This window comes from Apus apus, chromosome 2 (assembly GCF_020740795.1).
Source record: "Apus apus isolate bApuApu2 chromosome 2, bApuApu2.pri.cur, whole genome shotgun sequence".
In the NCBI taxonomy this organism is placed as follows: Eukaryota; Metazoa; Chordata; class Aves; order Apodiformes; family Apodidae; genus Apus; species Apus apus.
In genome coordinates this window covers 136151082-136179023 of record NC_067283.1, presented here as the reverse complement: position 1 = coordinate 136179023, position 27942 = coordinate 136151082, and the positions used below count along the sequence as shown (strand labels likewise).

Genomic DNA, 27942 nt, shown 5'->3' with positions numbered 1-27942 from the left:
CTTCTCGCCTCGTCGCTCGCTTCGCCGTCCGGTAGCCGTGTTCCCGCCTCCGCCCCCAGCCGCCTCCGCCCCGCGCCCCCGGCCCGCTCCGGCTCCGTCTCTCTCTGCCTGTGCCCTCTCGTCCCAGCGCTGCGCTGCGCTTTCCCCGCCGGTCGCCCCGCAGCCTATGGCCCTGGAAGGCGCCACTGCTGCCGCCTGTATTTCTGCTGTAGGTTCCCACATCCCTCTTTAAAAATTCCGCCTAAAAAGAGAAGACGATTTACCAAATCTTTCGGGCCGTTATCTCACGTGAGTACCTGTGCCGGGGGTCCCGGCGCCCCTGACCTCCCCGCCGGGCCGGGGCTCCCGCGGGGGAGGCGGCGGGAGGGCGGGGGGCGGCGGAGCCCACCCCGAGCCCCGCAGCGGAGCGGGGTGTCCCGGGACACCGGCGGCGGGGGGCAGGGGCAGGAGCTCAGCCCTCCCGGGGGCCCGGGGCTCGGGGAGGGGCTGGCCCGTGTTCCCCCAGTGCAGGGAGGGGAGTGGGGAGCGGTGGCCGCGGCACTGGGGAGGGTTGGAGGGTGCCCGGCGGGCAGCGCTGCCGCCGTGGCGGTGCCGGGCGGGGAGGGGGCCGGGGCCGGTTCCTCCCGCTGCCCCTGATCCCTTCGCACGGCGGCGTGGGGCGAGACCGGCTGCCAGCGGCGGCGGCAGATGGAGAGCGGCGGGATGAGTCAGAGCCGGGGCTCCCCCGCGCCCCGGCGCGCAGCGAGGCGCGGGGCGGTGCGGGGCCGTCGCCCGGGGGTCGGGCGGGATCCGGGGCCCCCAGCGCCCCGGAGCACGGCGGTGCCGGAGGGGGTCAGCGGCCGCCGCACTAACATGGCGGACAGCCCTACGTGTGGGAGACGGCGAGGCGAGAGGGGGAGGCCGGGGAGCGGGGCGAAGGCTGCGCTGGGGCCGCCGCTTCCCCTTCTCCGCCAGTCCCGCCGGGCGCGAGAGGACGGTGGGACCGCCAGCTCCGCGGGGAGCGGGGGCTCGGCGGCCGCCCTAACATGGCGGATTCTTGCGGAGGGGGGCTCTGTGGTGTCTTCCCCTTCAGCAGCCGAGGCAGTGCCCCGCGGCGGGAGACCCGTTCCCGCCGGCCGTTGCTGCCCTCGCAGGGAGCCGCTTCCTGGGGAGGGGGCGAGGGGCGGCCTCGCTGGGGCCCCTCCGGGAGAGGGGCTGCCCCGGAGCCCGGCGTGCCGCACCTCGCCGTGTGGCAGCTGCCCGGGCTCACCGACTCCCGCGCCGAATTCGGCGGATCCCTTCTCCTCGGGTGCACCCGCCCGCAGGAAGCCCCCTCGGGCCCGGGGCAGCAGCGGTGTGACAGGCCCCGGTGCCAGCCTGGCTGGCGGGCGGCGGAGAGGCCGAAGAAGTGCAGGTGGCATGGTCGTGGCGTCTCTGCTTCTCCGCTTCCCAGAGGCCATGTTGCGTGGGCCATGTTATGTGTCTGTAGCCGTGGCTGTCCATCCGGGCTCCCCCTTGGACGCTCCTCTTCCCCTGTCACCTGCATTGCACCTGCCTGAGGCCTCGCCCTGGGCCCCTGGGCGCGGTGGGCTGCGGACATGCCGAGGAGCAGGGCAGCAGCTTGAGCTGTCGGCGTGCTGCACCGGTTGTAGGAGCATTGCACAAGTGCCTCCACGAGAAGTGCTGGGATGACGGGGCAGATTGTCTTCACATGGAGAGTCTAGGGGTCCTCAAGGGTGCAGGAAGTTGAGCGCTTCCCTCCTGTTGGCATTCTCCTCCCTTTGCCAGGGGTGTTTGCGGGTCATCTCAAGGACACGTTTTCCCTCTCCCCTTAGTCTGGTTAGCGTAGCAGCAGCAGGTTTTGTGCCACCAGTCCTTCTGGAATTCTCATGTTTGAGCCTCAGCCTCCTTGTCTAGGCAGCCTTTGCTGGCCCTTGTGATCCAGTTGGCCACTGCTGTACTGGTGACTTTCAGAAAGTACAGAGAAGAGGGTCCAGTCGCTGCTCAGCTGCAGGCAGGACGCGCCTGTGTGAAGTGCGTGCTCCCGGATGTCAGGGCACTAGTGTGCGGGTGCTCGCCGCTCTGCTGTTTCTTGTTTGGTGAGAGGTCAGCAGAGGTGCCCATTACAGATTATGGTAACAGTGCCTGTTACTGGTGGTAGAGAAGCTGTTACGTATGGTGTGGGAGTGGGGATTCATGTATGGGTAAGGAGGATGGTGCAAACACAAACGTGGGGCAGCTGGTGTGGCTGAGGAGGATGCTGTTATGCCTTGTTACTAGACAGCACTGCAGGTCTTTTCCAGTTGGCAATCTGAGCTCGTTCAGAGCCCAAGATGATGTGTATCTCTGCTGGGGGGGGGGGGCTCCTGATTGTGGTGAAGAGGGGAATGAGCTTTAATATTCTTTTGAGTCTTTCTGAAGTGCATCTCCTGCAGTGCAAAATCCTGCACAGCCGACATGTGCCAGTAGACAGAAGCGCTGCATTTCAGACCTCTGCAGCAGTCTCTGGTGACCAAGCAGGATTTGATTGTGTAGTCCCAGTCAGATATACCTGCCCTGAATGAAAATACCGTGTGGTGCCCAATAAAGTGGGTTAGACCTGCCTACCCTCTCAGCCAGACGTGTGGCTGGGTCTCCAGTGTGGCAGTCCAGGCGGGGGGAGTGCTGCCCCACTTCAGCCTCTGCCCTGGCTACTGGATTTTTGGCTCTGAAGGATACTGCACTTGCCCACTATTCTTTCCTGGATAAATGTCGGAGGCAGCGGTGTTGGGGGGGGGGGAGGCAGGGGTTGTGAATAATGGTGATGGTAGGAGGGGTTTGTTCCAGTCTGGACTGGTCCAGTCTAGTTCTTTCCTTCCTGTCACCGTGTGAACAATGCTGCCGCTGCCGTGGCTCATGCTTGCGACACGCAAGCCCCGCAGCCCCCTCCCCGTGTGCTTCTGGCTGTGGTGAGCACCCTTCTCCGCCTGCCATAGGCCGAGCCCCACCGCACCCAGCCAGCCTGCTGCCCACCCCCCTCCCCTCCCAACGCGGGGCCTTCAGCTCCGGTGGAAGGTTGTTAGACCCCTGAAAAACAGGGGTCTGTAGAAGACTTTGGGAGGGGGAAGGTGAGGTTTGGTGATGAACAGCAAGGGGAATGTTTCTCCCATGGAGGACTGCTTTACTGGAGGCAAGAGGCAGGCTTACTGCCTTTCAGAGCTGCAGTCTGCCCTGCTCCCTGTGCTGGAAGACTAGTGCAGGTGTGTGTTTGCAGCAATGCTGGGTTGTATGACCTGGAAATGATTCCATCTCTCCAGTTAAAGGAGACTCTGAGTGCTCTAGAAGAGAATTAAGACCATCCCTTCCTTAAAGGGAGGCTTGATTGTGTAACGGACTTGTTTGGGTATAATGCCAAATTTCAGTTCCAAATGCTGTTGATGTAGTGCAAGAATGCAATTGATGGGAGAATTCCTCAGCGACCTGCACTTCCTTCAGGACCTGTTTTCCCCTGGGGATCGCCTCACCACAGTGCCCTGGCCCTGATCTGGAAAGTGCTGCCTGTATCAGAAGAATGGTTATTTTTTTGTGGACCAAAAGTAACTTTGGTGCCTCCAAGTCTGTCAGTTGGTGTAAAGATGTGAGGTCATTTTATTACTTGATTTTTAGGGCTTGGTTCATGGATATTTTAGCTTGGGTGGTTGAAGTGTTTCCTCAGAAATTGAGAGATGCAATGCATAATTCTTTTTTTAAACAAAATTAGTCCATGCCTCATTTTGTATCAGACATGGGTAGCTGGAAAGGACCTGGCCCCTGCTGACTTGCTGGTGCTTATAAGACTTGCTGTGAGTTTGCAGCTGTTCTGGCAAAACTTTGTGCTGCAGACGACTGGTGGCTTATTTTGTTCTTCAAATTAGTGTTACTATTAAAGTACAAAGTACAGCATTGTTGCAGTTAAACTTGAGGCACCTGCTAGTAAAGTATACTAACAGATCTAGAAATACCATTTCCCTCTCTGAATGTTTAATATCGGCAAACCTGCACAAAAGAAGGGCAGTCAGAATATTTTCTGTATGTTTGTGTAGATCCTTCAGATAAATAATTGTAAAAAAAATTCTGAAGGGCAATTAGAACTCGGAGCAGCTTAGAGATGACTGTTGCTACAGAAAATGATTTGTTTTCATTTCAGCTCCATGGAGACTTATAACTGCACACTTCTTTCCTGTGTCATGTAGAAGTATTTATTGGAATAGTACTGCAGGTGATACTTGTCTGAAGTATGGCTTTTTAAGTTTTGCACTAGAGGTTATGCATTTTTCCTGGAAGCACCTGTTTTTACTGACTTGTTTTGCTGGGAAGGTAAACTTAACTCATAATCATTGGAAAATTTGTATGAGCTCTTAAGTATAATCGGAACAGCACTAGAAAACAGTGGAGCTACTATTAGTTAATTTTACAACAAGCAAGTGTTGCCAGCTTTTGAAACTGTTGCATGCATACTCTGATAACTAAATGTTACTCACTACTTGCTTTAGTGGAAGTGGGAGATAAGATTAAAAACACTGCATGTATGTTAATTCTAGCTGTCAAAATGCCTTTATCTCAATTAATTTTGAAGCACTGAGGTTTATTTTTAGTATTATATGCTACTGAATGCTAATTTATATGGTAGAGCTGAGGAGATTGCTCTGTGGAGTTGCTGTGAAACGGTTACTCTCAAGTTGCATTCCTCTGGTTGTAATTCAGTACCTGATAGAGTAGACTAGTTTTCTAATAGCAAGAATAATTGAAAAAATACACTTCAGTAGTTTGCATAACTGAAATGCAGTTGAAAAAGTGATCATTTGAGTTAGGTGATTCCCAGAAACCAGATTTTTGTAGTCAGCACGTGTAGTCTCAGCTAAATAATGAGCAGCAAAGATTTGGTTTTGCTATAGTTCAGTACATTCTACAAATTCACTGTGATCTATGGCATGAAATGTGGGTACTTTGTTGTGTGTTGGATTTACATGTGACCAGTTCTGTACCATATTTAATTCCATTAAAATTACAGTTCCTTTTAGAAGGAATAACTTCCCAGCAAGGCTGGTTAATGTTTTCTTGAATGCTTTTTGTGTTCATTGTACTGTTTTGTGTGATTGCTTTACATTAATTTAAGCTACCTTTGTACTTCAAAATACTGCTTTAGTGTTGTGTGTAATAGCCTTTAAGGGCTAGCTGAAATGTTTCCTCATTCCTGAAGGCAAGCATAAGTTTCTTTTTACTGCCTTGCTCATCTCTGGATTTGTCTGTATGGTGTTCAGTTTCACTATATAAAGCACTATTTTTCACCCAAATAGCTTTTTCACCCACATGCCGTGTTCATTCACAGCAGAGGAAGAAGGAATGTGGCCAGTGAATTCTAAAATAGGAAGTGGGGAGGGGAAGAATCACAATGGTTACAGGGTTAAAAACGTTTCTGGGAGGGTAGTCCAATATTAAGGCATGCTACCCTAAAGCAAGATCACTCTATGCCTTCAGTTTTGAAAATCTTCCAGTTCAGGCTAGGAAAGAGAAGTACAAACAAGCAGTTTCATGTGCCTAATTCATGTGCCTAGTTCATGTGTTTTAGCAGTTCTTCAGGCACAGAGTTTACATTCACTCTTGAAAACAGGGCATTTTACTTCATTATATAGTTTTGTGGTGGGATGTTGTAAGCCTCCTTAAAAATATTACTGAATAGGTTTCTTACATGTTTTCAGACAAAAATTTTGTTCTGACTATGAAATTTATTTTTGTATGCCTTTTCTCCCACAGGGCAAAATCTCTGATCAAGTTTACAACTATCCAGAGGGCTTAGGAGAAGTGCTTTATAGAGAACAGTTCGACTTCAACGCTGAGCCACCTTGGGAACCTAGCTGATGATAGTAGGGTTCCATCTCCTAACTTGTCCATGTAAGTCTCATTTCCACCTGTCTTCATCTGTATGCCAGAGGATAAGCACTTCTACAAAATACAAACACCATGTATTGACTTTCTGATAAGCATGATAACTGTCTTGTTGATGTAGATTATCAACATTTAAAAGTAGGGGCATGTATATTATATGGGGCAGAGCTGTCTGATGAATTTCTGAGAGATTTAAACATGAGTAAACTTTGTAAACAGTTACTTTTCTGAATCAGAGCTGTTGGCTGTAGAAAAAATAAAATGCTATAACTCCAGTCTCAGTGGTGATCACCACATGACTGTTAACATCAAATCATGACTTGCTGAGTACTGTGTGGTTTTCAGGGTATTTTATGCTTAAAAAGTTAAAATTTGCAATTGTGAGCAGTAGCTAATGCTGATCATGAAGGGCGTGCCTTTCCAAGTGCCTGTCTCCATTATTTGCTAATTACTATCCACTTCCACAAATAGTTGTAGTTGAGCTACAGTAGAATGTGTAATTCTGTGTTGGATGGAAACTGTGTACCAATTATAACTGCCTTTAAATTTTAAAGAGGCAAATAGTTATTAAAGAAAAACAAAACCCATGATAACTGAAAATAAATGAATACACATAGCTGAACTTAAGGAGCACAGAAAACTCTGGAATGTCTGTGGTTATCCTGTTCGGTTAAAATAAAACAATAGCTTTATGTGGTTTTGACAATAGCCTTAAATGCGTTTGTAATATCTGAGTTAAGCTGATTTTATAAGGTATTACTTTTTTCCTGTCTAGCTGAAGGCGTTTTTGTTTGGCTTAGTACCTATAAATTACATAATGGTCTTTAATGTAAACTTGAGAATGAGAATGGTTAAGTGCATCTAACTGAGCCAGGTACTTCTTAAAGACCATGAAGAGTCCAAGTGCCAGTTCTGTTAGTATGTCTCTTAATAATGTACTTAATGTAGATGTGAAAATAGTGCAGTTAGGGAAGTACAGGATGAGCTTGGTTTGTTATGATTTCTGGCTTGATCTCCAGAGGTTAAATTCTTTTTCTTTTGTTTGAAACTTGCTGAATTAACTGCATGTATCTAGTTCTATGTAGGTGACTGCTCTTTTGCAGTGAATACAGTTAACACTGAAAATTCTTTGAATATATCTGTTCTTTTGTAGGTGTCACGTGCTTTTTTTTTTATAAGCAAAAGAGCTGAGAAGGTTTTCTGTCACGCAGTTTGAGTTTTGTCTCACTCTTGTATGTGGGTAGAAGCCTTGGATGGCTTTTGCATTCAAGCATTTTGCACTTCAACAGGAATTAAGTAGTAAAAATACAGGAAAGGCAGAATAATTGTTAGGAGGAAGATTGAATAAAATATAAAATCTTACGGTACTACAAATGCATTTCAGTTTCTAAAACTGTTCCAAAGGTATTTTTGCTTTGGCTGCAGTTTTTCTCTTTGAGAAGGCTGCTCTGGTACTTACATTGAGATTATTCTTTCTCTAATTGATGCACTAATGTTCTGTGACAAACAGTGTAAGATATAGTTTGCCCCAGGATGGAAATGCCACTGAATTTGCTGTATTTGTAACTGGATGTTCATATAGTGTGTGTTTATTTTGACCTTGGATCTATTGTATGTTCAGTAATAACATACTGTACACAAATATAATTAGTTCAGTATTGATTGTAGTGATAAAGTAGGTAGTGGTAGTCTGCAAGTTCTAATTATTGCCATATCTGGTTGATGCGAAGTGGAAGGAATTAGCAATCAAAATCTAATCTGTTAATGAGCCCTTTTTATGCCAAGTAGAAGCAGTAGTTATCTGGACTAGCTGGCCTCTTAAAGCTGTTTTGGCTTTGTCTGAGTGGAACTGAGTCGCAATCAGGGAACACAAGGGCTGGGAGCATAAAAGGTTGGAGGCAATGGGGAGGCCAAATGCAAATAATGACAAGCAAGAAGGAGGATAGGATATGGAGGTATCTGCTTGCACTTCCATGAAGAGTGCTGGTATGGTACAGCAGAAGTATACATGCACTTACAGGAAGTTTAAGTCATGTAAGTTGTGATCAATGGCTCCATGTCAATGGAGATCAATGATGACTGGTGTTCCTTGAGGAGCTGGTACTGGGACTTGAGCTGTTAAACATCTTTGCCAGTGAGATGGACAGTGGAATTAAGTGAACCCTCAGCAAGTTTGCTGGCAACACCAAGCTGTGTGGTGCAGCTGGCATGCTGGAGGGAAGGGTGGCCATCCAGAGGGACCTTGACAAGCTTGAGAGGTGGGCCTATGTGAACTTCATGAAGTTCAGCATAGCCAAGTGTAAAGTCCTGGATCAAAACTGAAAGAGGGTAGATTTAGGTTAGACATTAGGAAGAAATTTAGTGTGAGTGGTGAGACACTGGAACAGTTTCCCAGGGAAGTTGTGGATGCCCCCTTCATTCAGGTGTTCAAAGCCAGGTTGAATGGGGCTTTAAGCAACCTGGTCTAGTGTGAGGTGTCCCTGACCAGAACAGGAAGGTTGAAACTAGATGTTCTTTATGGTCCCTTCCAACACAAACCATTCTGTAAGAGTACTCACTTTTGTAAGCTTTGTTAGTTTATTGGCTTTTTATTTGGCTTGTCAAACTTTAAGAAACAAAAGTGCACATTTTCTATAAATTGTTAGATGGAGCAAGTATTAGTATCTATCCTTTTTGCTCACTTACTTCAGCAGAGATGCTCTTGTTCCATTGCTCATTTAACTGTGTGGGATACTCCTGAGAAGAAAGGTAGGATGCAACTAGCCCAACCTGTATGGGTGAACTCTGCTATGGCCCTCAGTGGATTTGTGCTGAGAGGCAACTTGGGTAATGCAGAATGTCCACTGCCTCTATAGGTAAAGACACCTGCTTCAGCATTTCCATCAGTTGGTGAGTAGCTGCATTCAGCTGAGTGATAAGGAAGTAAATGAGCTGGCATCTTGGAATTTTTTTTGAAGATACTCCCATTATAAATAGGCATTTCCTGCACTGGAAACTGAGGACTCGTGTTTCTTCTTTTCTAGTATACCTGTTCTGTACTTTACTGCCAATGTTAGTGACAAAATGCTTCAAATTTTTTGTTAGCCCTGCAGAACCAGTATTCTTACATAAGGAACATGACATGAATGTATTTTTACCTCTTTCTGATTTTTGCATCAGCATAATTGTTAATCTTATAAATATTTATTTTGCTTAATAAGACATGTAGTTAAAAGGAAGTATTGAGAGCCTGCTCAGTTTGCAGACTTTGTTCTTTGCAAAGGAAGTTTTTAATGAAAGAAACAAGCCTCCAGATGTTTGGGGATTTTTTTCGGACTAAACAATATGTAGTTTTGACAATGTAATGAAAAAAATTGAATTGTCTGTTATGGATGCTTTCGTATGACAAGTGTGTGTTTAGTTAATCACTTTCAGAGCTTTTTAATTTTCTTCTGTTCCAGATGTCTGCATTAATTGCAGTGTTTAAATAAACTTTTATCTGAAGTTTTTAATCTGAGAAGTCATTGTGTTAAACCCTAAAGAGCCTGAGGATGTAATGCTTCAAAGAAAGCAATTGTATGCCTATGTAGCAGTCTCATACCACTTGACAGCTTTTGTTTGCCCTAAAAGACATGTCCTGGAGCATTGTGCAGACTTAACATCTCAGGTTGTAAAATAGGTAGTGTTACCACACTAAGTCTGTCAAATCATGACTTGCAGTAAGTCAGCACTTCCAGCAAGGACTGAACTGTAATGATTTCTGACTCCTCTTACAGACGCCGAAGTCTTAAACAACCCTCTTGTTTTCCCTATGTCTATCTTAATTTGCTGTTTCACAAATTTTATCGTTGATTATCCTGCCCCCTCAAGAGGGAGGGCAGTCAGAACAGAGTAAGGTTATAGCACAATCCCAAATCCTACTGCAGGGATTAACCCCTTAAAGAAGCATTGAGTGTGCTCAGTTTTGTGGAGGTGCTGTAGCAGTGCTGGTAGGAATTTCAGTTTTCTCCTTGTAGAATATTCTTCCTATCTTGTTCTCAAAAGGAGTGAAAATATATAATTACTTGCAGGGCAGGAGAAATTGGAGAGGAATGGGCTGTGACTCTGAGAACAGAAGTTGATAGGCTAATATTAGCTTTTTTTGTTAGATGAATTTTGCAGAATGAAAAAGTTTGGATGACATGAAAATGCTTGGAAAAAAACAATTGCTGCTTAGTAGCCTTGGAGAGGTTATACTAGGTTGGTCATGGTTTGTTGCAAGCTATTTTATTAAGTCTGTGCTAGCATGAATTCCTGTTCCTCCCAGCCTCTTGACCATGAGATGCTTTTGGATGAATGAACTGCAAGAGACAATGTTTGTTTTAGGAAATGACCATCAAAGCTAACAAAAAGCTCTTGCTGCCTGATTAATCCTTCTTCTTGTTCAAAGTTGATCTGGTCAGTTGAGTAAAGTACAAATGTCTACCTTTTTTTTTTTTATGGAGTAGTCTGCTTGTCTGAAACTAATGCATCTTTCTCTTCTCAAACTTTTTTTTTTTTAAAATCTTAAAAATTAAACTTTGACTTACTCTGTTAACTTAGCAGATCAGTGTTCTTTTTGTTGTTTCTGAAGAGATAGTGGTAAAGAGGCCTCCTCCCCTCATGCTTTACTTAAGCCAGTCCTCACCCTCCTCCCCACAGGATCTCCCTAAAAGTAGAAGGGCAGCTTTTGGGGGAAAGTGCTCTACACCATCTCTGTCTGAAAGCTATAGACACCAGAGTCAAACTACGTAAAAACCTGTCTTTCAAGAATAGCACAAAATCAGCCTAAATCCTCTCCCATGTAACTGAGATGAATACAGCACCAAGATTTGAAGATTGATAGCTGGTGTTTGTACCAAGCTTCTTCATTTCCACTACATGTCACCAGCAATTAGCTTGCAGGGCGGGTGCCTGTCTCTGGAGTCTGAAGTCCATTTGGTGCTGTAAGGGTTCCACTGGGTGCGCTGAGACTTCCTAGCAGTGCAAAGTGAAGGTGTGCACTCCTACAGTGACAGGGACCCTGACCATCTGCATGCTTTAGAGTATACCAGGTTGTTTGTACTATGAAAAACCCCCCTTGTATGTATGTCAAATGCTTTATTTTGCTAAAACCTACTGAAAATTGAAATCACTCTGCTCTTGCATGTGTTCACCATAGTTGTTTACTTATTCCTCTCTGGGGCTATTTTTTCTTGCAAGAAGACAAAAAAGAGCTATTATCATAGAAGAGTTTGTGTTTATTACACAACCAGCAAGTTCCTGAAGATGCATAAAGTACTTTAAAATTTAGTTAAACATTAGGCTGTTTAACTCATAGTATAAAGAAATTATGCTAAAATAATTAAACTCTGCTGTTAACTTTTTTCTTCTTTTGATCACATTTGAATACTCCAGAGCTATATCAGATTTTGCCAGGTTTTCTTTCCAGGGAGGAGGGGAGAAAAAACCAAACCAAACTCTCTTTGGTACTCTGCTCCTGGAAATCATTGTTATTTTATGGATTTGAACATGTTGAGGACTTTGTGCTAATCAGCTAGCAAATCAAGGATACTGATGAAATAAATACCTCTTTAGAGGGTGGCAGTAGCTATGTAATCATAACTGCAGTGTTCATGTTTGTTTCAATGATTTTGAGTCAAACTTGGCTCACAGCTTGTCTTTTTGTGGGGTGTTTTTAAGGAGTTTTAGCTATTCCTCACAGACTTAAGTTGAGATGCGACTGAAGAAGTTTATCCTGGTTCTAATGTTTACCACCTAGTCATTGTTTTTATGATTGTAATTTACTTTATTATCACATTGACGTAAGGATGTTTTGCTATTTCATGACTGTTTTTTTTCAGGTTTCACTTAAGCATATGAATTGCTGTACGTGTAAGACAAGTATGTTCCTCCCAGAATACTTGTCTATGTCATTCAGCTTCTGAATGTGACTGAAAATTTGTGCTGCCACTGTGCTAAATTCACGTGGCAGTAAATACTTCTCTTAAGCATAGGTGGCACACTTGAGTTATGCAGAAAGTATACAAAAGTCTGCTGGCTCTTTCCCCCATTTTTGGGTGTAATGACAAGCAGGAGCAACTGCTGTTTATTTGTCTTAGTATTAGTGTGAACAAAGGTAACTGTTCATGTTAACAATGTTAACCAAAGTTATATTGCAAATTATTAAAATGTTTTTAGACTGTAGGGGGTTGGTGAAAGAAACATGAGACACAGTTAATAACATGGCCTTGTGACCATTTGAAGTCAAAATCAGCATCTTAGCTTTTAGAGTCTTAATTAAGCATTTTTTTTACCTTCAGCTGCAATGTTTTTGGTCTCTGTCAACACTTTTCATTAAAAAAATAATTTTGTTACTTTAAAGCCAAGTACAGGTGGCTTTAGAGAACTATTTTTTATTTTACAAATACTGTGCCATTTTTGTTCATAGATCAAAAAAACATTTTGGGTGTCTATGTGAAGAAGGAATCTTGTTAGCTGACTGGTATTGATCAGTCTTGTGTTAGTCATAAAGATCACAGTTGAAAAAAAAGGCCTGGTCAATCAGTTGCTATAAACTACTTTTAGTAGACTTTTACTGATTTTTAGAAGTTTGTAACTTCTGTTACAGACTACAGCTGTAACAGAATGTAAGCTGCAGATTGTATTCCTCAAGTAGGGCTGGTGAAGGTATATAATCAGCTGTTGGTAGTTTTTTTGCTGTCTGCTGATTTTTACTGGAGACTCTTTAATCCATGTTCTAAGACTGTATATTTAACAACGCTCTCTGTCTTTTGACTATGATTCAGGCTCTCTTTTGGAAAACACTGCTTATAAACAACATCTAATTTGCAGTGAAGGTTTGAGGATAAGTAAGATGTAAATAAATCTGGGCTGTAACTCTTACTGTCTTAATATCAGTTCCACTTACTGAGATGGTAATTTTTAAAACTACTTCTAGCTAGTGGCTTCTTTCTGTTAAAAAAAATTTCAATAGAGGCTAAGTGTTGCAGGTGATCTTATGGGCAGAACAACAAAATAAATGTCTAGTAAATACAATGTGTGAAGGCAATGGTTATAAATTAGCATCTAAACAAAAACCAGAATATTAACACAAATATGCAAACCTAACAAATACCAGTGCTAACATTTAGTCAGTAAACCACAAGCTCTCTATTATAGTCAGTCTTTCAGTTGCATACTTGAGCACTGATGTTACTTAAGTTGCTATATCTAAGAATAACTGAGCTGAGGTGTTTGTACAAGTATGCTGCACTTGCAGTATTTTCACATAGTGTGCATAAGCTCAACCCAGATCAGTGTGCATACATTTTGGGATGCTTCTCAAGACCAGCCTTGCATCAATGGTTTCTTACTCTTCCCTAAGTTGGTATCAGATTTACAGGACACAGCTTCTATTTTATTCTTGGCTTCAGTAGAATTGCACTGTCTTATCCCTAGCAAATGGAGCATGGGTAGAGTAAAAAAAAAGTTTTTTTAAAGAGAGAGCGTGTGTTACTGTTTGTAGTACATTGCATATAGAAAGTTCTAATTTTAAAATAGTGGCATAGTGTGCTTTGTGCCTCTTTCCCCATTGATTTATGTTTTCTTTGTACAGTTTGTTGCATAATTTAAGGACCCGGATATAAGGCTTGGAAGCCCATCCCTTGTGTTTCTTGGTTTATGACTGTCGGCTTTGTGGAAAACGGCTGAGATGAAAGGATTTCTTGAGGATGCAAATTACTCTATTGGCCTGTTGGATGAAGGAGCAACTCTTGCAGATGTTATTGACAACTGTATTTATGAACATACTCATGTAAGTTTTCCAAGTCTTCTGATTTAGTTCTCTGAGTTTTCAAACTAGATCAAGGTGTTTGGCACTGGTGAGGTGACAGCGAGAGAGAAACAGTCAGCTAAAACTCACCGTAGCAAGTAATTTCCTCTTCTAATTTACTTCTTTACTGTTTGCTTGCCTTGGGCTGAATTCTGTTGGGGAAGTTTGTTACCTGCCTCAGTGTCGCTAGCAGGAAAATAGTCTTGCTGATGTAATTAAATACAGTTTCCCATCTTATTGTTTCAAGATACTTTATTATCAGTGGAGATTAGACCAGGAACATGAAATTGGGCAAGTGGGTATCACCAAGTTAAAAACCCTTTTTTAGCTCTTTCCCTAAAAATATGTCAAAGTTTTGAAAAAATGTGTTTCACGACTTTAAAGCCATGTTTAAAATCTGTGGTCAGTCATAGCTGTATGGTTATACATCTTCCCACTACCCTTCACTCCACTGGAAACACCAGTACAAACATATTGTGAGGTGCTACCTACCTTTTTCTTTCAAGGCAATAAACTGGTCTAAGCTATTAAGGCTTAGCAATCTACTGAAAAGAAACTTCTGTGTATATAGTAACAGTTTTATCGAATAAGGCTTCACTTAAGAGGCAGAAAGATGTTTTAACCTTTGTTTTATAGACAAGATTTCAAAAGCTTTAAAAAAATAATTTTCATTAACCAAATAGTATATTCTTAATATGCCATACCTATGAGTTGTTCACTTTTCCTTTGGTTTAGCAGAACTAATGTTCAAATGCAAGTGCTCAACTATAGTTCAGCAAATAGCTAAATCCCATGGCCTTCTGAACTCAGGTGTAGGATTCCCAAATCCTGATTCCTAATATTCTTTTTCTGTCTAGCAAATAAATAGGTAAACTACTGGCAACATGTCATGTCTCCAACCACTGGCTGGCTCACAGAGGATAGCTGCCTCCTGCTGCTTTCATTTACTCCTTTAGCTCAAGGGGTAGAGGCCTGTGCCATGGATCTAAAGCTCCAGATCCCATTCCTGCTGGTGACCCGTACAGGGGGTCAGTATGCTTCCACCCGATGGAATTTCTATTTGTGTTTTTTAAACAGAAATAAAGACATTGTATACAATAAGCCACAACATAGTTTCATATCTGCGGAAGTCAAGTGCTAGAATTAACATTTGATGTACAGTCTTAGAGCAATCATATATTGTGATGGTCTTTAATTGATATACAGTAGGCCACTCATGTACTGGAATTTTACTGAGTGCACATTATAAACAAATATAGAATTATCTGTTTGGATTTTGCTCCACAACATCCACATCATGACTTGACATTAAGAGATTATGGTAACAGGTGCACGAGGTTATGTACTTGACTCTGCAACCTTAACACACTGAGTTTATTTGTTAAAATTGTTTGAACTTGGTGCTTCACAAGCTGTGGAGAACAGTCTCAAATTTTACTTTCTGAATTAAAATGCTATCAAAGAAATTGTCAGTAAAATGAGCTTATTAGCTAGATGTTAAAATAATGGTAGTGCATTAGATTTTATTCCTTGTGTACTAAACTATAAATTATGTTGAGACTGTGGAAGCTTTTGTCCCAGTGGATTTTCTTCCTCCAAAAAGCTGCAAACTTCCGAAAATACAAAGTTGGAAGAGATTTGTAACCTATTCAGTATTTTTAAGATAAAATCAACATTTGGCTTTTTAGTGTCTCGTGTTCAGGAATCTCAGAATGTTGTCTAAATAGCATTCATAATATCTCTGAAGTGGTAGGTATTCCCTTCGGTTTTATTTTTTTAAGTAGTTCAAATTGCTAGGTGAAAGTAAAAACAAGAGGATTGTTCAAGGTCAAACCTTAAAGTTAATAGCAAGATGCAAGAAGTACATAATTCTTTAAGACTTTGTTTCATGGGATATTTATGTTTTGACAGCAAACCCACAATTTCAGACATTTTATTTTTCCTTTCTCCTTTTTCTAGACTGAAAAAAGAGCATTTTATGTTGGGGATCTTGGAAAGCTTGTGAAGAAGAACATACAATGGCAGAATGTGATGGCACCAATAAAACCATTTTATCCTGTAAGATGCAATTCTATGCCAGGTGTACTCGAAATTTTGGGAACCCTTGGTGTTGGATTTGCATGTTCCAGTAAAGTAAGTTTTTTCTGTATGTGTGCCTTATTTTCTTTTGTCTACTGTTTTAAAATGAGCTCTTTGTTACTAAGTGCCATGATTATATATAATACAATTTAAACTGTGAAGTCCTGTGTAACTAGCTGTTACAAATGCGTATTTCCATCCTTGCAGCAGTGGATAGTTTTGTCTTTGGTATATCTGACTATTTAGTCCAGTACTAGACCACATCTAATAAAAATTAAGTGAAGATAATGCACTGGGCTATGTCAAACTCTGTTATGCTCCTGTTTTTCAGGCTGAAATGGCATTGGTACAAGACCTGGGCATTTCTCCTGAAAACATTATATATACAAATCCTTGCAAGCAAGCTTCTCAGATAAAGTATGCAGCGAAAGCTGGGATAAACACCATGATTTGTGACAATGATATTGAGCTGAAGAAAATTGCACGTAACCATCCAAATGCTAAGTAAGTGTCAAAATTCTGGTTTTGTTTTTTTTGTGTGGTGGAAATTTAATTTATAAAATTCTGGGTTGTTTGAGTTGCAAGCAAGGTACATGGCTTCTTTAATACAATTGTGTCTATTTTTCTCTTCTCTGATATCTCTTTCAAAGGTAGCTGTTGTGAGTCTTGGCTTCCTTATGTGTTAGTAAGGCTCTTGTTTTGGGAGAAACCATCTTTATTATTTCTTAGGGCAGTCTTCATGTAAAGATTTCTGTGGTTAAGCTTCAGAAGTCTGTAATTTTGTCATCTGCATATACATCTTCCTCCTGCTCTGTCTTCAGTGTTTTCTTTCAGGGTATTCTGTTTGGGTTGTTAGTGGCTTCAGCTGATGTCAGGACTGGGACTATTAGCAAGTGAGCTTGTGAATAGGTCCCATCTAGGGTTTGAGTGTGCTCTCTGGGTCTACTAAATACACCTACAGGTATTTCCCCACTTCATTAAAAGTGAGGAATTTGACACTAATTCCTTTTTTAGTCACTTCAGGATTGGCCCAGATACTTTCTGTAGGGAATTGATCAAAGCTGATGTTCTGGTTGTTAAATACAATAATTTTATTGCTGCTAATGTATCATGGTCTCTTTTGGACTGAAGTGCTTATGTCATTGTGCATCCCATCCCTCACAGAACACTTTGGCTGTGGACCATACCTTTGAGAAATGTGGAGTCAGAGCCCAAGTGAACATTACAGTGCTTTCCAGTGAATAACAAGGTATAGCTTCGCATAAATGTCAGAGCTCCCTAAGCAAGTTAATTCCAGACATCTTGTACTAAGCCCTTAGTTCTAGACAGTTCTCAGTAAAGTATTCTGTCTTCTCCCAAAACTGTGGCCATAGTTGTAGAATAGGGAAGTTTCTGAGCTCAGTATCCAGAGACTCTGCTAATTCCACCTGGTTTGGTGTTTTTTCTAGGCTACCTCAAGAGTTAATACTGCTGTTGCTAGTGATTACACTCCATCCTCATGGAAGCCTGTCAGTGCTTTGTGTACTGGAGAGCACTTCCTCTGCAAACGCTGTTCTCTATGATGAAAAATTTTGTGTGCAAGATGTTGGCCTTGACATACTCCATGTATTTGAAAGCCTCAGCAAAGTTAAAGCTGTCTCTTATGTCATTAGTGTTTTACCAGTTACCACTGGTGGCTTTATGTTCTGTTAGTTTTTGTGCTGATTTATGTCTGTGAGTCTTAACAGCCTCTTTTAGAAAATGTTGTCTATTGTGACATGCAGAGCTAGATAAGTTAGGATGCAGATTTTTCTGGATGCAGAGAAGTTGTAAAATGGAGAAACAGTATGAAGGAGTAGAAGTAGAGAAAAACAATATAAACTCTTCACTTCTTTTCTAGAATCCCATAGTGTAATATTTGAAGAAGTTCCTGATTACCAAGGACAAGAAACTTAATTTCTACAAAAGAACTGCAGCTTTCTATCTACATTTTCTAGAAACTCAATTTCCAGCTCTCCTTCTGGGTGTAGGATTCTCTTGTTGGGTCATTAAAAGCTTTGATGCTGAAGTGACAACCATTGCGTTTTCTTCTTTCTCTCTTCCTTGGAATAGTTTCAAGGTTCAGGTTGTCAGTTTCTATATGAAGCTGAGGAAATCCTGCTTAGAAAGCTGTAATTCTCCTTGTTTTCTGAAAATTCTTGTAACTTTCTGCACAAAATGAAGAGTGGATCCCTTCTTATGATGTTTCTGCCTTTGGTAGTCTCAGTAATATGAACGACTGCAAATACTTTGGGGAAAGAGGAGAAATGCGTGAATCTTTTGCTACTTTATAATTAACTTTGACTGGAAAAATCTGAAGGTAACTGCTGGTGTGCTGAGAGCTCCAGTGGAGGTACAGTTCTTCTTACAAATAAAACAAAAAAACCCAAACACGCATCATCCTCTAGCCCTGCCCTGGCTGACACCCAGAAAGAAGGGCCCTACTACTTTTCTAGGAATCAGAATTACACTTTTTCAGTGGTTTGCACTAGAAAAGCATCTTGCTTAATTTATCATGCTGCCATGATAATTCATAAAAAAAATTTAACATTGGTTGTCTTGCTTAAGAAGCAGCTTTGTCTAACATTTGTGTGAGGTTACTAATGATAGTATTATGGGTTTGAATTTTTTTTATATTTTAAATAATTTAACTTAACAAATTTGTTCTATCTTGTACCCTTTAGAAATGCTTAAAGTATTTGACTACAACTTTATTGAGCAGAAGTGTCTGTGCTAGTTGAGCAACAGGAAGTGAGAGGCTAGTCAGTTTCTGAAGGGGAGTGAAGCTGTATGAGTTACAGTCTATAAGAAAGCCAGGGAAGACCTGTTCACTAGGGCATGTAATGATAGGACAAGGGGGAATGGTTTCAAGCTAGAGAAGGATAGATTTAGGTTGGACATTAGGAAAAAGTTATTTAATATGAGGGTGGTGGATCCCTGGAACAGGTTGCCTGGAGAGGTGGTAGAGGCCCCATCCCTGGAGACATTCAAGGTCAGGCTCGATGGGGCTCTGAGCAATCTGTTCTAGTGTGAGATGTCCCTGCTTATTGTAGGGAGTTTGGACTAGATGACCTTTAGAGGTCCCTTCCAACCCAAGACATCCTATGATTCCATGATTTCTTGGCAACCTGTGTGAGAATTTAGGAATTATTTATTTCTTTATAAAATACATTTTCAACACATTGAGATGTTTTGAAAGGACCTTTCAAAGGTCAAGAAGAAGTCAGGACATCTGTTAGACTAACATATGTTGCAGTGGCTAGGCTAGGTTTTGCTTGTTTCATGTCTTGAAAAGAACTATTTCACTGGGAGTGTAGAGCTTTCATCGCTTGTTTATGTTCTCCAACTTGCATAACTGTAATGTGGTCTGTGCTGTCTGTGTGTATGTCATGACAACTTCTGCTTAGTTTACTACATGACTAATTAATCTTTATTGTGGCGGAGGGAAGAGGAGGCCAGTGGCTTTCTTAGTGGACATCAGTTTGAATTTTGAGTTTTGGAGTTATACCTCTAGAGGCTTTGTTGTGAACATGCCTCTGCCACTCCAGTGTTGCTTTAATCTAGCAAACTTGCAGCACTGGCACTGCAGTTTGCCAAACATAGGCAGAGTGAGAGAGGAAGCTCTCACTGCAGAAGACTGATAGAGATGGTCCTTACTGCCTCCCTGTTCCATGAGGAAGAAGGGGCAGGAAATGGACAGACTAGCCCACTCCATCTCCACTCAGTGTGCTCAGTGAGGAGAGAAGATGGATGTGGCCAAGGTGCGCTCTTCATGTGTCAGCCTGGTGTCCCCCAGATGCTGAGTTTAACAAAATCCATTAGATGACTGACTGAAGGGAGGTATTTCCATGCTCTCCACTGGCCAGAAAGGAGGACAGAGATGGGAAAAGCTTATTAATGGTTTTATGAGAAAGTAACTTTATTAGAAGGTAACATTCTCTTTTATTACAGCACTCAACAGACTCTTGCTGCTACAAAAGAGTCTTAGTTGCTGCCTTTCGAAATCCCTTGTCCTTGTTGGCTCCATGTTTTAGCCCCTAATTGCTAGTTTTTTCTCTGTACAGGATTGTTTTTATTAGGTTCACTTGATTCATCCATCGATGGAGCTGGAGTATTGACAACATAATCAACACACTTCTGACAGTCTTCAGGCTTCACATGTGCTGATGATGTAAACCAACTGCCCCAATCATCTTCCCCTTCTCTTAGGCTCTTACTGTACATTGCCACAGAAGACATTACTGCTGATGAGGAGATGAATATGAAGTTTGGCACCACCCTGAAGAACTGTAGGCACCTCATGGAATGTGCTAAGGAGTTGGGAGTCCAAATAGTTGGTGTTAAGTGAGTAATTTTTTGTTCTGTGGTGGCTAAGCAGATGTTTGTATTATGTACTCAAGACTTAGAATACAAAATAATTTTTCCCTCCTTTGACACTATTTTACAGGGGTTTAATAAAAAACAACAATAATAATAAAAAAACCCCAACTTCTGGATCATGAGTTTTTGCTTGCAAGCAATGGTAATATCCAAGCAAAACCAAATATGAGACAAACTATTACAGTTACCAAAGTGATCTGGAATGGAATGTCAGAAATCCTTCTGTCAGCACATAAGCAAAGAAGCCTCTCCTGTTTTCTAGCTGTCTCTTGACCTTCTGTGGTATCTTGAATTTGTATTTCTTCCATAATAAGTGCTAGTACAGCATGGGAGACAGACTTTGAACAAGATGAACATGGAGTTGGATTTTCTGAGTTAGGTCCTATGTCATTTTCTACCCATGTCATGGCAAAACAGTTGAGGTTTTTACTTCATTCCTGCAGATGAAAGGAATGAATCCTAGTGTTCTGAGAGCTTCCAAATGATCTGTGGTATTATAACTTAAAATTTGACACCAATATTTTACTATCTGAAAGAAAAATAACATGCAGAAGTCTTCTGTCTACCATCAGTTACCTAATGTATCACATACTCAGGAATGTTCTAAGAAAGCAACCAAACGAAGGAGGGTGGGTCATCAAGAAGGTAAAAATAGTATATAAAATGAAAGCCGGGGGTTGAGGATTTAAACCACAATTGTTTTGATGCAAGTCTGTTGGAAATTTGTTTAAAGCATAAACATAGTTTAATAATTACAAATAACAAATGTATTTAAAAATTAGATGATACTGCTGAGAAAATGTACCTCTTTTATACAGTGTATAAGCAAGCAAAAATTACATGGCTTTTTTTACACTATACTAGTCTTTAGGAAGCCCATTAAGAATGTTGGTGCTTGTTTTAGCACCTCAGTTACTGTCAGTATTATGGCCCTACTTAAACCTTGTCAGAGACATCAGTTGTTCTCTGCTTCTGATGATCTGCTCACCAGCCTCTTCAGTCTTGCTGTGAAACTAGGAGCTGACCAGGAGTGAAGAGGAATGAACAGGGTGGCAGTGGGACCCACATCTCCTCACCCTCTCCCAAATGTGGGATTAATTAGGGAATGTATACAGTACAGCCCTAGCTTTGAGAAGAAAACTGGATGGACCACGGGGAAGGGTATACAGGCAAAGCAACACAAAGTGTTAGGAGAGAGGGGAGACTGTATCTAGGTACTGTGTTAGCATTGGCACCCATTGAAAAACAAATTTTAGCCACTTTGATAATGAGGACTGAAAAGTTCAGTCAATCTGATATTTCTTAAAGACAAGAATATTGTAGGACATTGTTAGCAGTAAGAGCAAGACAGACCAAGTGCAAATCCAATGAAATAGAAGGCAGTCCTCTTCTGAACTTAATCTTTGCACAGTTACTGTATTATCATGCAAGCTTGACTCAAGCCGCTTGGGAATTAATTGCTTCCAGTGCTGTTCTACATGGTGAAATGGTTTGTATTGTCTGAAGCCTGCATGGTTCAGTGTATTAACTGCATTTTTATTTCTTTCAGATTTCATGTTTCAGGCTCTTGCAAGGAACTGCAAACATACATTCATGCTTTATCTGATGCTCGGTGTGTGTTTGACATGGCTGTAAGTATATATATATGTACACAGATGCAATTGCTATAGTAGAGGGTCCATTCTATTCTAATACTAACAAGCCAACTATATTATTTCCTAAATATATATTAACATAGGAAATGGAACTTTTAGTAAGAGACTAAGTACTTCATTGTGAGATGTGTGGCAAAGGTAAAACAAATGTTAGAATCCTAATTATGCCATCCAGAAGGACCTTGACAGGCTGGAGAGGTGGGCTCATGCCAAACTTAGGAAGTTCAACAAGGCCAAGTGCAGGGTCCTGCACCTGGGTCGGTGCAACCCCAGGCACAAATAAAGGCTGGGGGGAGAATGGCTGGAGAGCAGTCCTGAGGAGAAGGACTTGGGGGTGGTAGTAGATGAGAAGCTCGACATGAGCTGCCAGTGTGTGCTGGAGCCCGGAAACCAACTGCATCCTGGGCTGCATCAAAAGACATGGCCAGCAGGGCCAGGGAGGGGATTCTGCCCCTCTACTCTGCTCTGGTGGGACCCACCTGGAATACTGTGTACAGTTCTGGAGCCCTCAGCACAAGAAAGACATAGACCTGTTGGAGAGGGTCCAGAGAAGGGCCACCAAGATGATCAAAGGGCTGGAGCACCTCTGCTGTGAAGACAGGCTGAGAGAGTTGGGGCTAGAGAAGAGCCTAGAGAAGAGAAGGCTCCAGAGAGACCTTATAGCACCTTCCAGTACTTGAAAGGGGCTACAGGAAAGCTGGGGAGGGAGTTTTCAACAGAGAAGATAGTGCTAGGACAAGGGGTAATGGTTTTAAATTGAGAGAGGGGACGTTTAGGTTAGATATTAGGAAGAAATTCTTCACTATCAGGATGGTGAGGAACTGGAATGGGTTGCCCAGGGAGGTTGTTGATGCCCCATCCTTGGAGGTTTTTAAGGCCAGGCTGGATGAGGTTTTGTGCAACCTGGTCTAGTGGTAGGGTTCCCTGCTCATGGCAGGGGGGTTGGAACTTGGTGATCTTTAAGGTCCCTTCCAACCTTAATGATTCTATGATTCTAATTGTGGGCAAATGTTAATGAACACTGTCCCACTGACAGGCAGTAAGATGTTTTCATATAAATTAGTTTCTCACTTTTGGTAAAGGCTTTTTAAAATCCAAATCTTGGTCCTGCAAATACACAGTTGACATTTTTAAGTTATGTTAAAATACTATGCATTTGTGTGCTGGCATTTATCGTGACACGACGATTATCTTGGTGCATGTGATTTCTGAGATTAATAACTAAGCATTATAAGAAATGAAGGTGTCATATTGTGGGAAGATATCCCAACTTGGATTAAAAGGAATGGATTTGTCAGATGCTTTAGATGACTCTTGTGAGTCTCATGTTCTATGTGTATTTCTCATACTACAAAATCATAAAATTCCTTTTCTGAACATCTGTCTTCCTAGGCATGAAAAGCTCCTAAATAGAGAAGACTGCAAATCTTTCTACTGTTATTACTGCAGTCAGTGTGTTGTCTGAGACTGGGTAGCACATGGAGGGCAACAGAACTGCAGTTCTCACTGATCTTTGTGCAAATTCATTGTAGCACTATTGTCACTTAAGTAGTATCCAAAAGGCTGGCATTGTATTTATTTGTAAATTCCTAAAACTTTCTGGTCAGAATGCACTGGCCAGCTCAGTAAATCTTGTCTGAATGTAACAAATGCCACAAGATGGGAGTTGATGTTGCTGTGGGACTTCTACTTGAGAATTGTGTAACCAGCCTCTGACATCCCAATGTTACTAATACTAGATTTAATGGAGCTATACTAATTTTTACTATACCACAACTCCCTCATGTACTTTGCTAAATATACTCACAAGTACACAGTAAGGAGCAACAATTATATTTTTACGGTTACAATTGTCTGTGTTCTTATATTCTGCCTGTGCATTTTAGGAAGAATTTGGCTTTCAGATGAACATGTTGGATATTGGTGGGGGCTTCACAGGTTCAGAACTTCAGCTGGAAGAGGTATGCAATGTATTGGAAGTTCAAACTGGTTTAGGAAGTTGAAGTGTTTAAGCTTCGAAGTGCAACTAACATTGATAGCTGAAACGTAGTCTGTTAGACTGTAATTCATAAGGTCTGAATAATTGGTTTTAAAGTCTTTATCATGGTTGGTGTAATCTGTCCTTGGAGGTCATCTGTGTTTCTCCTTAATCCTATTCATATTGGGTGAATGCTGATTTAAGCATGGCACAGATTAAATTCCTATCCTAAGCCACCTTCAAAGTAGTAATTTGACTTTTTTGGCAGGTGACTGTTGTTATCCCTCTGCTTGGTCTGTTGCATTGTTTGGGTCAGGATTGCTTAACATGCTTTGGATTATGAACCACCTTGCTACTTTGTGAAAGTTTCTGCTTTAGAACTGAAGACTGGCTTTTATCTTTGCTTTGGCTAGCCTTTGATATGGCCTAAAGGGTATCTTCAGTGTGCAGTGGCACATAAAACAGAATAACCTGTTTAGACTTATGTTGTCTTAAAGACAAACTCCTTGAATGTAGGTCAATGGAAGTGATTAAGTGAAAAGTTACTAACAGCAATTGCAGTTTTTCTTTCTTAGTTCTAACTGTTCTGTTAGTTGTTTGGAATACTTGTTGATCTTCACTGTCTGGCTTAAGATTTGAGCATCAGCATTAAATAATTCAATTTTTAATATGACAGTACTTGGAACTGATCACAAGAAGGGCCCTTTCCTTGTTTTTTTTCTATTCATATGTAATTTTGCATTATCTGTTGTGCTGGACAAACATTGAAGTTACTTGTGACATACCACAAGACTGCACAACTTGAACTTTGGCTGGCAGGAGGGACTGTGCAGTACTCAAATTCATGGTATTCAGTCTTCTGTAAATTTTGGACCTCTGGTAAGGACACTGTTCAGAGAACAGGAAAGGAGTAAGCTTCTGGTGTGCTTACTGGAACTGTTGCTGATGGTGTATGTGATGTACACGTAAGCTGAGTTTCATTGGTCTTACCTCTGACTTCAACTTCCTAGGTTAATCATGTCATCAGGCCATTGCTGGATGTCTACTTTCCTAAGGAATCTGGTGTTAATGTGATTGCAGAGCCTGGATGCTATTATGTTTCATCTGCATTTACGCTAGCAGTTAACATAATTGCAAAAAAGACTGTTGAGTATGATAAACTTCTTCCTTCTGGAGGTAAGGGCTGTATTTATCTTTTACAGGCTATGAATCAGCATAGATAACTGCCAACTTTTAGTCAGGATGTGCTAGTTTGTCTCAGCATCTCTTTAATACATTTCCTTATGCTTACACTGTAATCTGCCTTCTGTTACCAGTGTAGCTCTTGTTCTGTGTTACATCTATGTGGCTCTTCTTGTCTCCTTGCTAGGTTTGACTTGTTAATGGTTAAACCTCTATCAAGTGCTTTACAGATCACAGAGTGAGCTGATTCTCTCAAAGTAGAAATTTGATTTATATTGTTAACAGTGATTATTACTGAAATAATTTTATCAAGCCTCACACTTAGTGTTACAACTGAATTTATAATCCTATTCCAGTGTATGTAGAAACCCCTTGCCAGAAGACAGTAGTTTACTTAAGTTAGATTACAAAAAGACTATATATGACAAAAAATGGATGCAAGATTACTTCTTCTTTACTTTCAGTGGAGCAAACCAGGAATGATGATGAACCAGTATTTACGTATTACATAAACGATGGTGTTTACGGCTCTTTTGCAAGTAAATTGTCTGAGAAACTGAATACTATCCCAGAGGTTCACAAGGTGAGTTCTGTACTATTCAGAGTTAATTCTTACTATCCTAATGTTTTTATATATAGTTAACACTTTGTAAGTATTATTGTATTATTTATAAAAATTGTTCTTGTTCTTGGTTCTTATTTGATAAACTAAATCTTGAATTACCTGGATTATTTTTATATAGAAATACAAGGAAGATGAGCCTCTGTTCCCAAGCAGCCTTTGGGGTCCATCCTGTGATGAGCTTGATCAAATTGTGGAAAACTGTCTTCTGCCTGAGTTGAGCGTTGGAGATTGGCTGATCTTTGATAATATGGGTTCTGGTACCTTAGGTGAACAGTCTACCTTTAACGACTATCAGAGGCCACTGATTTACTACATGATGTCTTTCAGTGACTGGTAAGAAGATACTCTTGATAGTGACAAGATTGTTTTCACTTCCTTCAAGAGTGTACAGTTAGAACCAAATACAGATTGTATTTAATTGCAAATACAGGAACATGTAACTGAGTGCAAGAATGTGCCTTTTTTGTGGTTTTTTGTTTGCTTTGTTTTTCTGTTTGACTTTGCTAAGACTAAAGTGGGATCTTTGGTAAAATGCCTGCTTTGCTTTCAGGTTGACAAAGAGCAGCAGGATACCCAGTGTAGACTGAGTTTAGTGGTAGTTGTTGCTGAGTAGTAACCTTTTACTGCATGGCATCAGCTACTGAGGTTTCTTAGTACCAGTAGTTGCAAGTTGTGTACAGTGTGTCAGCGCTACCATAGGCGGGAAGGGCAGTGATGCTGTTGCGGGGGTGAGAAGCTGGGCAACCTCTGCCAACACCCAGGTAGCCAGGGTCCTGTGCTGCTGCCACGGGGGGAGTGTCACGGCCTCCCTGTACCTGCCAGGCACTTGCAAAGCTGCTTCTCCACCTGCTGCTGAGGCTGGGGCTGATCTATCCAGGGGCAGCAGACCTCAAATGCTGTACTCGAGGCTGGTTTCTGATGTGAAATTGTACATGAAAACACCTTATTACAACTCTCATCTCTTTCTGCTGCAGGGATGAGATGCAAGATGCTGGAATTGCTTCAGACACATTGATGAAGAATTTCTTCTTTGTGCCTTCTTGCGTTCAGCTGAGCCCAGAAGACCGCTTTTCCACTGCAGCTTAAACAGGCATTAACGCTTCATTTAGACCTGCAGTTGCAAGTCTGTAGTTTGTCTGGTCAACATTCCTGTGTGGAAGAAATGGAACAATCTTGAATTCAATTCATTTTCTTCAAAACTTGAAAAAAATAGTAATAGCTAAATGGGGGCCAGGCAAAACAAGCTACAGCTACAATTCACTATGGGGTGGGAGGGTTAGATAATGGCATCCAAATTTAAAATCAAGTTCATTCAACCCCTGAGCGTTTAAATATGCAACAAAATGGATGACTTAGTGGAGATGGAAACCCATCACTTGGGTTCTTCAACAGTTTACATACAAGTACACAGTTTTTATACTAAGGATTCCTGTTAGAAAAGTCTTGTAAAGTTATTGTCTTTCGCCCAGATATATCAAATGTCAGTGGGAGACCAGTGTGACTTCATTAGATGTTTAGTGTATTTAGAATGTGTAAATTTGTGCTTTGAACTGTAGTTTAATAAATGTAAAATTGCATCATAGTATTTGTTGTATTTGACCCTTGATGTATCCCTTGTATGATTGCAATAAAACTTTGTGTAGATTTTACTGTTTTTCAGGCTAACTTCGGGAGGGGTTAGGCAGAAGAGGTAGCTATAAAATAGATGTACACAATTGTTTTGAGAAGCCTTCTTTTCTCTAAGCCATTATTTCAGCTTTATAATTTAAGCTTGATAAACCTGCATGAGCTGAAAGTCATGTAAGTTTCTGGAAGGCTAAAAGGAAACTTCTAGTGTTTGTGGTTTTTTTAGAGTATGACCTTAGATTCAGTTCTTCACACTAATCAGCAAACCTGTGATAGCTGTGCACAGAGAGGGGTAGTCTTCTAGCTAGTGTGCATGTAGTGCCCCTGAGGCAGCATGGGTTAGTCCAGCTATGCAAGTTGTCACAGAACCTTTAACTTTTATTATTTTAATGGTGTTTATTGAAAATGTCTAGCTTTCAACTTCAGCTAGTTCTGTGTAGTGCTGATGCCTAGAAGGGCTACACAAGTCTTCAGAAACCTCCTTGCTCTCTTGCACTGGACTTTAAATCATTTCCAGAAAATAAAGGCAAAACACAGTACTGGAAGTACATAGACCAACTGCATTGAGTAACTGGAACTATGGAAACTGTCTTACATTATTAGAGCCTCTGGATTCCCTCCAGGACATTTTCTTACTTTCTCATTTTAACTTTCCCCTCACTTGGGGAGTGAGGAGAAGGGATGTCAGGCTTGGAAATGGTGCATT

At 41.6% G+C, this 27942-nt stretch overlaps 1 protein-coding gene across 2 annotated transcripts; it reads left to right on the top strand.

The window, feature by feature from the left end:
- Nucleotides 1-27259, top strand: AZIN1 (antizyme inhibitor 1). Of its 2 annotated transcripts, XM_051609821.1 has the most exons (12): nucleotides 1-288; nucleotides 5752-5889; nucleotides 13478-13675; nucleotides 15653-15826; nucleotides 16104-16276; nucleotides 20000-20134; nucleotides 21720-21801; nucleotides 23712-23786; nucleotides 24814-24979; nucleotides 25450-25568; nucleotides 25729-25943; nucleotides 26585-27259. In XM_051609821.1, exons 3-12 carry the CDS (start codon nucleotides 13574-13576, stop codon nucleotides 26694-26696), a joined length of 1353 nt encoding a protein of 450 aa, XP_051465781.1. In that variant the 5' UTR covers nucleotides 1-288; nucleotides 5752-5889; nucleotides 13478-13573; the 3' UTR covers nucleotides 26697-27259. The 2 variants fall into 2 exon arrangements, with proteins under 2 accessions (XP_051465781.1, XP_051465782.1); XM_051609822.1 differs by lacking the exons at nucleotides 1-288; nucleotides 5752-5889 and adding an exon at nucleotides 14551-14721 and having other exon boundaries at nucleotides 13597-13675.
- The last annotated feature ends 683 nt before the right edge of the window (nucleotides 27260-27942 follow it).

Bases quoted from the DNA above. Each gene is read 5' to 3' on its own strand.
- AZIN1 (XM_051609821.1), top strand. From the start codon at position 13,574: ATGAAAGGATTTCTTGAGGATGCAAATTACTCTATTGGCCTGTTGGAT. The intron at 16,277-19,999 runs GTAAGTGTCAAA...CCCTTCTCTTAG, and splicing joins CGTAACCATCCAAATGCTAA to GCTCTTACTGTACATTGCCA. The intron at 23,787-24,813 runs GTATGCAATGTA...TCAACTTCCTAG, and splicing joins CAGAACTTCAGCTGGAAGAG to GTTAATCATGTCATCAGGCC.